General features: G+C 41.8%; 1 protein-coding gene across 50 annotated transcripts in view; it reads left to right on the top strand.

The window, feature by feature from the left end:
• LOC119964914 (torsin-1A-interacting protein 2-like) overlaps positions 1–15,797 on the top strand; it is an 83,177-nt gene that overhangs the window by 21,488 nt on the left and 45,892 nt on the right. For 39 of the 50 annotated variants that reach the window (XM_038795069.1, XM_038795047.1, XM_038795068.1 and 36 more), the window contains 5 exons: positions 1,713–1,817; positions 4,464–4,568; positions 7,215–7,319; positions 9,853–9,957; positions 12,391–12,495. In XM_038795069.1, coding sequence (XP_038650997.1) covers positions 1,713–1,817; positions 4,464–4,568; positions 7,215–7,319; positions 9,853–9,957; positions 12,391–12,495 — 525 coding nt within the window. The remainder of the gene's footprint in view (positions 1–1,712; positions 1,818–4,463; positions 4,569–7,214; positions 7,320–9,852; positions 9,958–12,390; positions 12,496–15,797) is intronic. The other 11 variants (XM_038795065.1, XM_038795055.1, XM_038795030.1 and 8 more) reach the window with 7 other exon arrangements.

Raw genomic sequence — 15,797 nt, 5'->3', positions numbered from 1 at the left:
ATTCACTCTTCCCAGCATAGGAAGACACATAATTTACTCTGAGATTTCTCTCAATGTCGCAACAAATTTGAATGTTTTGCAGAGCAGAGAGGAAGTCTTTGCCACCCATTCTGCCCCTGCCTTCCCAATCAACCAGATAGAATAGATTTCAGCTTTGTGTACAATAATGCACAAACTACCTTGGTGTATAAGAGGTACAATATAGAGTTGAGCCCGGTTGCTTTGCCATCGTTGCATTAGCACAATGCTGCCTCTTCCTCAGACAAAAGGTGGAGCTGAACTTCTCAAAGCTGAAAATAATATTGAGTAGGTTAAGGTAAAGCTGGGATGCATTGGCAGTATTAATCAAAGATCTAGAACAGCACGAAAACATAATGGAATAGGTGAATCTAGTTACTTATACATAAGAATTCAGCAGCTGGCTCCTTTTGTACTGAATGTATTTTCGATTGCTAAATATTAGGATACAGAGAGAGCAGACTTCAAGCGTCAATATAAGTAGCTGTTGGCATCAGAAGTTCCCAATCAGAACACATTGAGGCACTATGCTGTCACGGCAGCCATTGTGATTGTTCCCTGTTCCATTTCAGGATGAATCCAATGAAGAAAGGTACAGTCTGAAAACACTTGAGCCAGTTAACTGATCAATGCAGACTTTCGTTTCGAGGATCGTGGGAAACCCACTTATTCTGAGTTTGGAGACATTCGTTTTTCCAAATACGGATAACTTAGGACGTGAGAACACAGGGACGAAGCCTGGTCCGTTTTGTGCTTACAGTGGTGCCTGGTGTAGGATTAATAACATAACTTGCCAGTGAAAATTGGATATTAATTAATTGGTGCAGTAATCCACAGCACCACCCTGACTCATGATTTCTAGTCTGTTGATGCTGAGCTTCACACATTGTAAAGTGATCAAATTATCTAGTATTTTACATATTAGAGTATGTAAATCATTGGAAAAAATTGCAGGTTCAAAAATCTCTGCAGAACAGAGTGGCACGATGGCACAGTGGTTCGCACTGCTATCTCATGGTGCTGAGGACCCGGGTTCGATCCCGGCCCTTGGTCACTGTGGGTGTGGAGTTTAGATATTCTCCCCGTATCTGTGTGGGTCACATCCCCACAACCCAAAGCTGTGCAGGATAGGTTGACTGGTCACCCTAAATTGTCCCTTAATTGGAAAAAGAAAAGAATTGGCCACTTTAAATTGAGAAACAAAAAGAAAACTAAAACAAATCTCTGCGGAACATATGGTAGTGAGTAACCTTTACTCTAACTTCGTGCTTTCATCAGAACCACATGTTGATTATGTCCCACATACACCCTTTCTGCTGTCCATTATTGGACAGATCATCTGTCCAAACCCACCTGTTAGATTTCAGTCCGTAATTGTTCTTTTTCAGGACGTTATATTGATCGCTTTGATGCAAAGGTTTGTTTGAGAAATGGTTTTTGCAGTCATGAGATTTGGACACCTTTTTGATCAAAGGCACTGGGCGAGATTCTCAGTCTCCCCGTGGCCTGCTTCGAGGCGGCGGAAGTCGGCAGCATCATCGGGTCCCACCATTGTCAGTGGGATTTCTCATTGATTCCACCCCACGTTGGTGGGACTGGATGATGCCACCATCGTGAACAGCCAGAAGATCTCGCCCTCTACGTTTGTAATTAATGCTATTTTTTCTTCACTGCATTTCTTCCTGTTGTCTCAGAAGACAAAACTGCTGAAACGATACCTGAGGAGCGGAAAGTAAATGAGCCAGGAATGCAACCCACTGAGGATAAAAATGAAACTCCAGCCAAAGGGAAAAATCAAGGTAAAAATGGAGAGGAGATGCAGATGAGGTTATGAGAAACATTTCCCGTGTTTGACAGAGTGGGATCAGTCGTTTGCATCCATTTCTTCTTTCGACAAAAATGTCCAGGTGTGTTCAGTTCACACTGTTTCCCCCCCAAATCCCGTATATTCTACTCGGTAGAAGAATGTGGTCACACCGTTTTGACTGAGACTTTTGTCCAAGTCAGTTGAGAGGTTGGAGAAAACCTTACCTGTTCCCTGTTGGCCAATAACCCACATGTTACCAAACAGATCATCCCATTTTCCTCGGCACTATTATGCACCCAATTTATCTGAAAGTGCTTGATTTGTAGCAAGCATCACATCCAGGGATTCCTCTTGGCTTGGAATTAGCAATAACTGTGTGTTAAAATAATAATAGGGTAATTATAGTCGGAAATTTCAACTTTCCCAACATTATTTGGGATAGTCATTGTGTTAAGTGCTTCAATGGAGTGGAGTTCTTAAAATTTATACAGGTGCTGTTTTTGTTCAATATTTAGAGGTTCCAACAAATGAAAAGTGTGATAGGGCTTCGGTAGGAGCTCTGAATCCTCCACAATGCACAGAGGGTACTGAGGATGGTGAGGAAATGAATATGCTCCATATTGGTCAGAATGCAAAGTTTATGAATATTCAGTTCTTCACTTCACTCACAAGTGCTCAGATGGGTTCCATGCAATATTTGTGTTTCTGAACATGCCATTCACTCTTCCCAGCATAGGAATACAGACACATAATTTACTCTGAGAATTCTCTCAATGTCGTAACAAAATTGAATGTTTTGCAGAGCAGAGAGCAAGTCTTTGCCATCCGTTCTGCCCCTCCCTTCCCAATCAACCAGATAGAATAGATTTCAGCTTTGTGTACATTGATGCACAAACTACCCTGGTATATAAGAGGTCCAATATAGAGTTTAGCGCGGTTGCTTTGCTATCATTGCATTAGCATGATGTTGCCTGTTCCTCAGCCAAAAGATGGAGCTGAAATGAAATGAAATGAAAATGAAATGAAAATCGCTTATTGTCACGAGTATGCTTCAATGAAGTTACTGTGAAAAGCCCCTAGACGCCACATTCCGGCGTCTGTTCGGGGGGGCTGGTACGGGAATCGAACCGTGCTGCTGGCCTGCTTGGTCTGCTTTAAATGCCTGCGATTTAGCCCAGTGAGCTAAACCAGCCCCACCTTTGAAGGTCTCAAAGCTGAAAATAATATTGAGTCAGTTAAGATAAAGCTGGGATGCATTGGCAGTATTAATCAAAGAGTCTAGAACAGCACTAAAACATAATGGAATATGTGAATCGAGTTATTTATATATAACAATTCAGCAGCTGGCTGCTTTTGTACTGAATCAATTTTCGATTGCTAAATATTAGAATACAGAGAGAGCAGACTTCAAGCGTCAATATAAGTAGGTGTTTGCATCAGAAGTTCCCAATCAGAATACATTGGGGCACTATGCTGTCAGTGCAGACTTTGTGATTGTTCCCTGTTCCATTTCAGGATGAATCCAATGAATAAAGGTACAGTCTGAAAACACTTGAGCCAGTGAACTGATCAATGCAGACTTGCCTTTCGAGGATCGCGGGAAAGCCACTTATTCTGAGTTTTGAGATATTTGTTTCTCCACATACTGATAACTTAAGACATGAGAACCCAGGAACAAAGCCTGACCCGTTTTGTGCTTACAATGCTTCCTTGTGTAGGATTAATAACATAACTTGCCAGTAAAAATTGGATATTGATTAATTGGTGCAGCAAATTCACAGCACCACCAATTTCAAATTTCAAGTCTGTTGATGCAGAGCTTCAGACATTGTAAATTGATCAAAGTATCTACTATTTTACATATTACAGAGTATGTAAATCATTGGAAAAAAGTGCAGGTTGAAAAATCTCTGCAGAACAGAGTGGCACGATGGCACAGTGGTTCGCACTGCTATCTCATGGTGCTGAGGACCCGGGTTCGATCCCGGCCCTTGGTCACTGTGGGTGTGGAGTTTAGATATTCTCCCCGTGTCTGTGTGGGTCTCATCCCCACAACCCAAAGTTGTGCAGGGTAGGTGGACTGGTCACCCTAAATTGTCCCTTAATTGGAAAAAGAAAAGAATTGGCCACTTTAAATTGAGAAACAAAAAGAAAATTAAAACAAATCTCTGCAGACCACCTGGTAGTGAGTAACCTTTACTCTAACTACGTGCTTTCATCAGAACCACTTGTTGATTATGTCCCACATACACACTTTCTGCTGTCCATTATTGGACAGATCATCTGTCCAAACCCACCTGTTAGATTTCAGTCCGTAATTGTTCTTTTTCAGGACATTATATTGATCGCATTAATGCAAAGGTTTGTTTTAGAAATGGTTTTTGCAGTCATGAGATTTGGACACCTTTTTGATCAAAGACACTGGGCGAGATTCTCTGTCTCCCCGTGGTCTGCTTCGAGGTGGCGGAAGACGGCAGCATCATCGGGTCCCACCATTGTCACTGGGATTTCCCATTGATTCCTCCCCACGTTGGTGGTACTAGAAGAAGCCACCATCGTGAACAGCCGGAAGATCTCGCCCTCTATGTTTGTAATTAATGCTATTTGTTTTTAACTGCATTTCTTCCTGTTGTCTCAGAATGCACAGCTGCTGAGCAGATACCTGAGGAGCGGAAAGTAAATGAGTCAGGTTTGCAACCCACTGAGGGGGAAAATGAAACTCCAGCCGAAGGGAAAAATCAAGGTAAAAATGGAGAGGAGGTGCAGATGAGGTTTTGAGAAACATTTCCCGTGTTTGACAGAGTGGGATCAGTCGTTTGCATCCATTTCTTCTTTCGACAAAAATGTCCAGGTGTGTTCAGTTCACACTGTTTCCCCCCCAAATCCCGTATATTCTACTCGGTAGAAGAATGTGGTCACACCGTTTTGACTGAGACTTTTGTCCAAGTCAGTTGAGAGGTTGGAGAAAACCTTACCTGTTCCCTGTTGGCCAATAACCCACATGTTACCAAACAGATCATCCCATTTTCCTCGGCACTATTATGCACCCAATTTATCTGAAAGTGCTTGATTTGTAGCAAGCATCACATCCAGGGATTCCTCTTGGCTTGGAATTAGCAATAACTGTGTGTTAAAATAATAATAGGGTAATTATAGTCGGAAATTTCAACTTTCCCAACATTATTTGGGATAGTCATTGTGTTAAGTGCTTCAATGGAGTGGAGTTCTTAAAATTTATACAGGTGCTGTTTTTGTTCAATATTTAGAGGTTCCAACAAATGAAAAGTGTGATAGGGCTTCGGTAGGAGCTCTGAATCCTCCACAATGCACAGAGGGTACTGAGGATGGTGAGGAAATGAATATGCTCCATATTGGTCAGAATGCAAAGTTTATGAATATTCAGTTCTTCACTTCACTCACAAGTGCTCAGATGGGTTCCATGCAATATTTGTGTTTCTGAACATGCCATTCACTCTTCCCAGCATAGGAATACAGACACATAATTTACTCTGAGAATTCTCTCAATGTCGTAACAAAATTGAATGTTTTGCAGAGCAGAGAGCAAGTCTTTGCCATCCGTTCTGCCCCTCCCTTCCCAATCAACCAGATAGAATAGATTTCAGCTTTGTGTACATTGATGCACAAACTACCCTGGTATATAAGAGGTCCAATATAGAGTTTAGCGCGGTTGCTTTGCTATCATTGCATTAGCATGATGTTGCCTGTTCCTCAGCCAAAAGATGGAGCTGAAATGAAATGAAATGAAAATGAAATGAAAATCGCTTATTGTCACGAGTATGCTTCAATGAAGTTACTGTGAAAAGCCCCTAGACGCCACATTCCGGCGTCTGTTCGGGGGGGCTGGTACGGGAATCGAACCGTGCTGCTGGCCTGCTTGGTCTGCTTTAAATGCCTGCGATTTAGCCCAGTGAGCTAAACCAGCCCCACCTTTGAAGGTCTCAAAGCTGAAAATAATATTGAGTCAGTTAAGATAAAGCTGGGATGCATTGGCAGTATTAATCAAAGAGTCTAGAACAGCACTAAAACATAATGGAATATGTGAATCGAGTTATTTATATATAACAATTCAGCAGCTGGCTGCTTTTGTACTGAATCAATTTTCGATTGCTAAATATTAGAATACAGAGAGAGCAGACTTCAAGCGTCAATATAAGTAGGTGTTTGCATCAGAAGTTCCCAATCAGAATACATTGGGGCACTATGCTGTCAGTGCAGACTTTGTGATTGTTCCCTGTTCCATTTCAGGATGAATCCAATGAATAAAGGTACAGTCTGAAAACACTTGAGCCAGTGAACTGATCAATGCAGACTTGCCTTTCGAGGATCGCGGGAAAGCCACTTATTCTGAGTTTTGAGATATTTGTTTCTCCACATACTGATAACTTAAGACATGAGAACCCAGGAACAAAGCCTGACCCGTTTTGTGCTTACAATGCTTCCTTGTGTAGGATTAATAACATAACTTGCCAGTAAAAATTGGATATTGATTAATTGGTGCAGCAAATTCACAGCACCACCAATTTCAAATTTCAAGTCTGTTGATGCAGAGCTTCAGACATTGTAAATTGATCAAAGTATCTACTATTTTACATATTACAGAGTATGTAAATCATTGGAAAAAAGTGCAGGTTGAAAAATCTCTGCAGAACAGAGTGGCACGATGGCACAGTGGTTCGCACTGCTATCTCATGGTGCTGAGGACCCGGGTTCGATCCCGGCCCTTGGTCACTGTGGGTGTGGAGTTTAGATATTCTCCCCGTGTCTGTGTGGGTCTCATCCCCACAACCCAAAGTTGTGCAGGGTAGGTGGACTGGTCACCCTAAATTGTCCCTTAATTGGAAAAAGAAAAGAATTGGCCACTTTAAATTGAGAAACAAAAAGAAAATTAAAACAAATCTCTGCAGACCACCTGGTAGTGAGTAACCTTTACTCTAACTACGTGCTTTCATCAGAACCACTTGTTGATTATGTCCCACATACACACTTTCTGCTGTCCATTATTGGACAGATCATCTGTCCAAACCCACCTGTTAGATTTCAGTCCGTAATTGTTCTTTTTCAGGACATTATATTGATCGCATTAATGCAAAGGTTTGTTTTAGAAATGGTTTTTGCAGTCATGAGATTTGGACACCTTTTTGATCAAAGACACTGGGCGAGATTCTCTGTCTCCCCGTGGTCTGCTTCGAGGTGGCGGAAGACGGCAGCATCATCGGGTCCCACCATTGTCACTGGGATTTCCCATTGATTCCTCCCCACGTTGGTGGTACTAGAAGAAGCCACCATCGTGAACAGCCGGAAGATCTCGCCCTCTATGTTTGTAATTAATGCTATTTGTTTTTAACTGCATTTCTTCCTGTTGTCTCAGAATGCACAGCTGCTGAGCAGATACCTGAGGAGCGGAAAGTAAATGAGTCAGGTTTGCAACCCACTGAGGGGGAAAATGAAACTCCAGCCGAAGGGAAAAATCAAGGTAAAAATGGAGAGGAGGTGCAGATGAGGTTTTGAGAAACATTTCCTGTGTTTGACAGAGTGGATCAGTCATTTGCATCCATTTATCTCTTTCGACAAAAATGTCCAGGTGTGTTCAGTTCACACTGTTTCCTCTCCATATCCCGTATATTCTGCTCGGTAGAAGAACGTTGTCACACTATTTTGACTGAGACTTTGGTCAAAGTCAGTTGAGAGGTTGGAGAAAAGCTCACCTGTTCCCTGTTGGCCAAGAACCCACACATTACCAAACAGATCATCCCATTTTCCTCGGCAATATTATACACACAATTTACCTGAAAGTGCTTGGTTTGTAGACAGAATCACATGCAGGGATTTTGTTGTTGCCTGTTTCTCTGTAAAGCTTTCAGCGTTTTAGAATGACATTTACGATTGCGATTATTGGGCAACTGTTGAAAGGGAGGATTTAAGACCCAGGAGCCGCTTGGCTTGGAATTAGCAATGACTTGTGTTAAAATAATAATAGGGTAATTATATTCTGCAATTTCAACATTCCCAATGTGATTTTGGATAGTCATGGTGTCAAGTGCTTCAATGGAGTGGAGTTCATAACATTTATACAGGTGCTCTTTTTGTTCAATATTTAGAGATTCCAACAAGTAGAAAAGTGTAATAGGGCTTCGGTAGGAGCTCTGAATCCTCCACAATGCACAGAGGGTACTGAGGATGGTGAGGAAATGAATATGCTCCATATTGGTCAGAATGCAAAGGTTATGAATATTCAGTTCTTCACTTCACTCACAGGTGCTCAGATGGGTTCCATGCAATCTTTGTGTTTCTGAAAATGCCATTCACTCTTCCCAGCATAGGAATACAGACACATAATTTACTCTGAGAATTCTCTCAATGTCGTAACAAAATTGAATGTTTTGCAGAGCAGAGAGCAAGTCTTTGCCATCCATTCTGCCCCTGCCTTCCCAATTAACCAAATAGAATAGATTTCAGCTTTGTGTACATTAATGCACAAACTACCTTGAGGTACAATATAGAGTTGAGCCCGGTTGCTTTGCTATCATTGCATTTGCATGATGTTGCCTCTTCCTCAGACAATAGGTGGAGCTGAACTTCTCAAAGCTGAAAATAATATTGAGTAGGTTAAGGTAAAGCTGGGATGCATTGGCAGTATTAATCAAAGATCTAGAACAGCACGAAAACATAATGGAATAGGTGAATCTAGTTACTTATATATAAGAATTGAGCAGCTGGCTGCTTTTGTACTGAATGTATTTTCGATTGCTAAATATTAGGATACAGAGAGAGCAGACTTCAAGCGTCAATTAAGTAGCTGTTGGCATCAGAAGTTCCCAATCAGAACACATTGAGGCACTATGCTGTCACGACAGCCATTGTGATTGTTCCCTGTTCCATTTCAGGATGAATCCATTGAAGAAAGGTACGGCCTGAAAACACTTGAGCCAGTTAACTGATCAATGCAGACTTGCATTTTGAGGATCGCGGGAAACCCACTTATTCTAAGTTTGGAGACATTCGTTTTTCCAAATACGGATAACTTAGGACGTGAGAACACATGAACGAAGCCTGACCCGTTTTATGCTTACAGTGGTGCCTGGTGTAGGATTAATAACATAACTTGCCAGTGAAAATTGGATATTGATTAATTGGTGCAGTCATCCACAGCACCACCCTGATTCATGATTTCAAGTCTGTTGATGCAGAGCTTCATACATTGTAAATTGATCAAAGTATCTAGTATTTTACATATTAGAGTATGTAAATCATTGGAAAACATTGCAGGTTCAAAAATCTCAGCAGAACTGAGTGGCATGATGGCACAGTGGTTTGCACTGCTATCTCATGGTGCTGAGGACCCGGGTTCGAACCCGGCTTTTGGTCACTGTGGGTGTGGAGTTCAGATATTCTCCCCGTGTCTGTGTGGCTTTCATCCCAACAACCCAAAGCTGTGCAGGGTAGGTTGACTGGTCACCCTAAATTGCCCCTTAATTGGAAAAAGAAAAGAATTGAGCACTTTAAATTGAGAAACAAAAAGAAAACTAAAACAAATCTCTGTGGAACACATGGTAGTGAGTAACCTTTACTCTAACTACGTGCTTTCATCAGAACCACTTGTTGATTGTGTCCCACATACACACTTTCTGCTGTCCATTATTGGACAGATCATCTGTCCAAACCCACCTGTTAGATTTCAGTCCGTAATTGTTCTTTTTCAGGACATTATATTGATCGCATTGATGCAAAGGTTTGTTTGAGAAATGGTTTTTGCAGTCATGAGATTTGGACACCTTTTTGATCAAAGACACTGGGCGAGATTCTCAGTCTCCCCGTGGCCTGCTTTGAGGCGGCGGAAGTCGGCAGCATCATCGGGTCCCGCCATTGTCAATGGGATTTCTCATTGATTCCACCCCATGTTGGTGGGACTGGAAGTTGCCACCGTCGTGAACAGCCAGTAGATCTCGCCCTTTACGTTTGTAGTTAATTCTGTTTGTTCTTCACTGCATTTCTTCCTGTTGTCTCAGAAGACAAAACTGCTGAGCAGATATCTGAGGAGCGGAAAGAAAATGAGCTAGGATTGCAACCCACTGTGGATGAAAATGAAACTCCAGCCAAAGGAAAAAATCAAGGTAAAAATGGAGAGGAGATGCAGATGAGGTTATGAGAAACATTTCCTGTGTTTGACAGAGTGGGATCAGTCATTTGCATCCATTTCTTCTTTCGACAAAAATGTCCAGGTGTGTTCAGTTCACACTGTTTCCTCCCCAAATCCCGTATATTCTACTCGGTAGAAGAATGTGGTCACACCGTTTTGACTGAGATTTTTGTCCAAGTCAGTTGAGAGGTTGGAGAAAACCTTACCTGTTCCCTGTTGGCCAAGAACCCACACATTACCAAACAGATCATCCCATTTTCCTCGGCACTATTATACACCCAATTTACCTGAAAGTGCTTGGTTTGTAGCCAGCATCACTTCCAGGAATCCAGGGATTCTTCTTGTCTTGGAATTAGCAATAACTGTGTGTTAAAATAATAATAGGGTAATTATAGTCAGAAATTTCAACTTTCCCAACATTATTTGGGATAGTCATTGTGTTAAGTGCTTCGATGGAGTGGAGTTCTTAAAATTTATACAGGTGGTGTTTTTGTTCAATATTTAGAGGTTCCAACAAATGAAAAGTGTAATAGGGCTTTGGTAGGAGCTCTGAATCCTCCACAATGCACAGAGGGTACTGAGGATGGTGAGGAATTGAATATTCTCCATATTGGTCTGAATGCAAAGTTTATGAATATTCAGTTCTTCACTCACAAGTGCTCAGATGGGTTCCATGCAATCTTTGTGTTTCTGAACATGCCATTCACTCTTCCCAGCATAGGAATACAGACACATAATTTACTCTGAGAATTCTCTCAATGTCGTAACAAAATTGAATGTTTTGCAGAGCAGAGAGCAAGTCTTTGCCATCCATTCTGCCCCTGCCTTCCCAATCAACCAGATAGAATAGATTTCAGCTTTATGTACATTAATGCACAAACTACCTTGGTGTATAAGAGGTACAATATAGAGTTGAGCCTGGTTGCTTTGCCATCGTTGCATTAGCACAATGCTGCCTCTTCCTCAGACAAAAGGTGGAGCTGAACTTCTCGAAGCTGAAAATAATATTGAGTAGGTTAAGGTAAAGCTGGGATGCATTGGCAGTATTAATCAAAGATCTAGAACAGCACAAAAACATAATGGAATAGGTCAATCTAGTTACTTATACATAAGAATTCAGCAGCTGGCTGCTTTTGTACTGAATGTATTTTCGATTGCTAAATATTAGGATACAGAGAGAACAGACTTCAAGCGTCAATATAAGTAGCTGTTGGCATCAGAAGTTCCCAATCAGAACACTATGCTGTCACGGCAGCCATTGTGATTGTTCCCTGTTCCATTTCAGGATGAATCCAATGAAGAAAGGTACAGTCTGAAAACACTTGAGCCAGTTAACTGATCAATGCAGACTTTCATTTCGAGGATCGCGGGAAACCCACTTATTCTGAGTTTGGAGACATTCGTTTTTCCAAATACGGATAACTTAGGACGTGAGAACACAGGGACGAAGCCTGGTCCGTTTTGTGCTTACAGTGGTGCCTGGTGTAGGATTAATAACATAACTTGCCAGTGAAAATTGGATATTAATTAATTGGTGCAGTAATCCACAGCACCACCCTGACTCATGATTTCAAGTCTGTTGATGCTGAGCTTCACACATTGTAAAGTGATCAAATTATCTAGTATTTTACATATTAGAGTATGTAAATCATTGGAAAACATTGCAGGTTCAAAAATCTCTGCAGAACAGAGTGGCACGATGGCACAGTGGTTCGCACTGCTATCTCATGGTGCTGAGGACCCGGGTTCGATCCCGGCCCTTGGTCACTGTGGGTGTGGAGTTTAGATATTCTCCCCGTGTCTGTGTGGGTCACATCCCCACAACCCAAAGTTGTGCAGGATAGGTGGACTGGTCACCCTAAATTGTCCCTTAATTGGAAAAAGAAAAGAATTGGCCACTTTAAATTGAGAAACAAAAAGAAAACTAAAACAAATCTCTGCGGAACACATGGTAGTGAGTAACCTTTACTCTAACTACGTGCTTTCATCAGAACCACTTGTTGATTATGTCCCACATACACACTTTCTGCTGTCCATTATTGGACAGATGATCTGTCCAAACCCACCTGTTAGATTTCAGTCCGTAATTGTTCTTTTTCAGGACATTATATTGATCGCACTGATGCAAAGGTTTGTTTGAGAAATGGTTTTTGCAGTCATGAGATTTGGACACCTTTTTGATCAAAGACACTGGGCGAGATTCTCTGTCTCCCCGTGGCCTGCTTCGAGGTGGCGGAAGGCGGCAGCATCATCGGGTCCCACCATTGTCACTGGGATTTCCCATTGATTCCTCCCCACGTTGGTGGTACTAGAAGAAGCCACCGTCGTGAACAGCCAGAAGATCTCGCCCTCTATGTCTGTAATTAATGCTATTTGTTTTTTACTGCATTTCTTCCTGTTGTCTCAGAATGCACAGCTGCTGAGCAGATACCTGAGGAGCTGAAAGTAAATGAGTCAGGTTTGCAACCCACTGAGGGGGAAAATGAAACTCCAGCCGAAGAAAAAAATCAAGGTAAAAATGGAGAGGAGGTGCAGATGAGGTTTTGAGAAACATTTCCTGTGTTTGACAGAGTGGGATCAGTCATTTGCATCCATTTCTTCTTTTGACAAAAATGTCCAGGTGTGTTCAGTTCACACTGTTTCCTCCCCAAATCCCGTATATTCTACTCGGTAGAAGAATGTGGTCACACCATTTTGACGGAGACTTTTGTCCAAGTCAGTTGAGAGGTTGGAGAAAACTTTACCTGTTCCCTGTTGGCCAAGAACCCACACATTACCAAACAGATCATCCCATTTTCCTCGGCACTATTATACACCCAATTTACCTGAAAGTGCTTGGTTTGTAGCCAGCATCACATCCAGGGATTCCGCTTGGCTTGGAATTAGCAATAACTGTGTGTTAAAATAATAATAGGGTAATTATAGTCAGAAATTTCAACTTTCCCAACATTATTTGGGATAGTCATTGTGTTAAGTGCTTCGATGGAGTGGAGTTCTTAAAATTTATACAGGTGCTGTTTTTGTTCAATATTTAGAGGTTCCAACAAATGAAAAGTGTAATAGGGCTTTGGTAGGAGCTCTGAATCCTCCACAATGCACAGAGGGTACTGAGGATGGTGAGGAATTGAATATTCTCCATATTGGTCTGAATGCAAAGTTTATGAATATTCAGTTCTTCACTCACAAGTGCTCAGATGGGTTCCATGCAATCTTTGCGTTTCTGAACATGCCATTCACTCTTCCCAGCATAGGAAGACACATAATTTACTCTGAGATTCTCTCAATGTCGCAACAAATTTGAATGTTTTGCAGAGCAGAGAGGAAGTCTTTGCCACCCATTCTGCCCCTGCCTTCCCAATCAACCAGATAGAATAGATTTCAGCTTTGTGTACAATAATGCACAAACTACCTTGGTGTATAAGAGGTACAATATAGAGTTGAGCCCGGTTGCTTTGCCATCGTTGCATTAGCACAATGCTGCCTCTTCCTCAGACAAAAGGTGGAGCTGAACTTCTCAAAGCTGAAAATAATATTGAGTAGGTTAAGGTAAAGCTGGGATGCATTGGCAGTATTAATCAAAGATCTAGAACAGCACGAAAACATAATGGAATAGGTGAATCTAGTTACTTATACATAAGAATTCAGCAGCTGGCTCCTTTTGTACTGAATGTATTTTCGATTGCTAAATATTAGGATACAGAGAGAGCAGACTTCAAGCGTCAATATAAGTAGCTGTTGGCATCAGAAGTTCCCAATCAGAACACATTGAGGCACTATGCTGTCACGGCAGCCATTGTGATTGTTCCCTGTTCCATTTCAGGATGAATCCAATGAAGAAAGGTACAGTCTGAAAACACTTGAGCCAGTTAACTGATCAATGCAGACTTTCGTTTCGAGGATCGTGGGAAACCCACTTATTCTGAGTTTGGAGACATTCGTTTTTCCAAATACGGATAACTTAGGACGTGAGAACACAGGGACGAAGCCTGGTCCGTTTTGTGCTTACAGTGGTGCCTGGTGTAGGATTAATAACATAACTTGCCAGTGAAAATTGGATATTAATTAATTGGTGCAGTAATCCACAGCACCACCCTGACTCATGATTTCTAAGTCTGTTGATGCTGAGCTTCACACATTGTAAAGTGATCAAATTATCTAGTATTTTACATATTAGAGTATGTAAATCATTGGAAAAAATTGCAGGTTCAAAAATCTCTGCAGAACAGAGTGGCACGATGGCACAGTGGTTCGCACTGCTATCTCATGGTGCTGAGGACCCGGGTTCGATCCCGGCCCTTGGTCACTGTGGGTGTGGAGTTTAGATATTCTCCCCGTATCTGTGTGGGTCACATCCCCACAACCCAAAGCTGTGCAGGGTAGGTTGACTGGTCACCCTAAATTGTCCCTTAATTGGAAAAAGAAAAGAATTGGCCACTTTAAATTGAGAAACAAAAAGAAAACTAAAACAAATCTCTGCGGAACACTATGGTAGTGAGTAACCTTTACTCTAACTTACGTGCTTTCATCAGAACCACATGTTGATTATGTCCCACATACACCCTTTCTGCTGTCCATTATTGGACAGATCATCTGTCCAAACCCACCTGTTAGATTTCAGTCCGTAATTGTTCTTTTTCAGGACGTTATATTGATCGCTTTGATGCAAAGGTTTGTTTGAGAAATGGTTTTTGCAGTCATGAGATTTGGACACCTTTTTGATCAAAGGCACTGGGCGAGATTCTCAGTCTCCCCGTGGCCTGCTTCGAGGCGGCGGAAGTCGGCAGCATCATCGGGTCCCACCATTGTCACTGGGATTTCCCATTGATTCCACCCCACGTTGGTGGGACTGGATGATGCCACCGTCGTGAACAGCCAGAAGATCTCGCCCTCTACGTTTGTAATTAATGCTATTTTTTCTTCACTGCATTTCTTCCTGTTGTCTCAGAAGACAAAACTGCTGAAACGATACCTGAGGAGCGGAAAGTAAATGAGCCAGGAATGCAACCCACTGAGGATAAAATGAAACTCCAGCCAAAGGGAAAAATCAAGGTAAAAATGGAGCAGGAGATGCAGATGAGGTTATGAGAAACATTTCCCGTGTTTGACAGAGTGGGATCAGTCGTTTGCATCCATTTCTTCTTTCGACAAAAATGTCCAGGTGTGTTCAGTTCACACTGTTTCCCCCCCAAATCCCGTATATTCTACTCGGTAGAAGAATGTGGTCACACCGTTTTGACTGAGACTTTTGTCCAAGTCAGTTGAGAGGTTGGAGAAAACCTTACCTGTTCCCTGTTGGCCAATAACCCCACATGTTACCAAACAGATCATCCCATTTTCCTCGGCACTATTATGCACCCAATTTATCTGAAAGTGCTTGATTTGTAGCAAGCATCACATCCAGGGATTCCTCTTGGCTTGGAATTAGCAATAACTGTGTGTTAAAATAATAATAGGGTAATTATAGTCGGAAATTTCAACTTTCCCAACATTATTTGGGATAGTCATTGTGTTAAGTGCTTCAATGGAGTGGAGTTCTTAAAATTTATACAGGTGCTGTTTTTGTTCAATATTTAGAGGTTCCAACAAATGAAAAGTGTGATAGGGCTTCGGTAGGAGCTCTGAATCCTCCACAATGCACAGAGGGTACTGAGGATGGTGAGGAAATGAATATGCTCCATATTGGTCAGAATGCAAAGTTTATGAATATTCAGTTCTTCACTTCACTCACAATGCTCAGATGGGTTCCATGCAATATTTGTGTTTCTGAACATGCCATTCACTCTTCCCAGCATAGGAATACAGACACATAATTTA

The sequence above is a fragment of the Scyliorhinus canicula genome, chromosome 4, assembly GCF_902713615.1.
Source record: "Scyliorhinus canicula chromosome 4, sScyCan1.1, whole genome shotgun sequence".
Taxonomy (NCBI): Eukaryota; Metazoa; Chordata; class Chondrichthyes; order Carcharhiniformes; family Scyliorhinidae; genus Scyliorhinus; species Scyliorhinus canicula.
The sequence above is the reverse complement of the archived record's forward strand: the minus strand, read 5'-3'. Positions and strand labels throughout refer to the sequence as shown.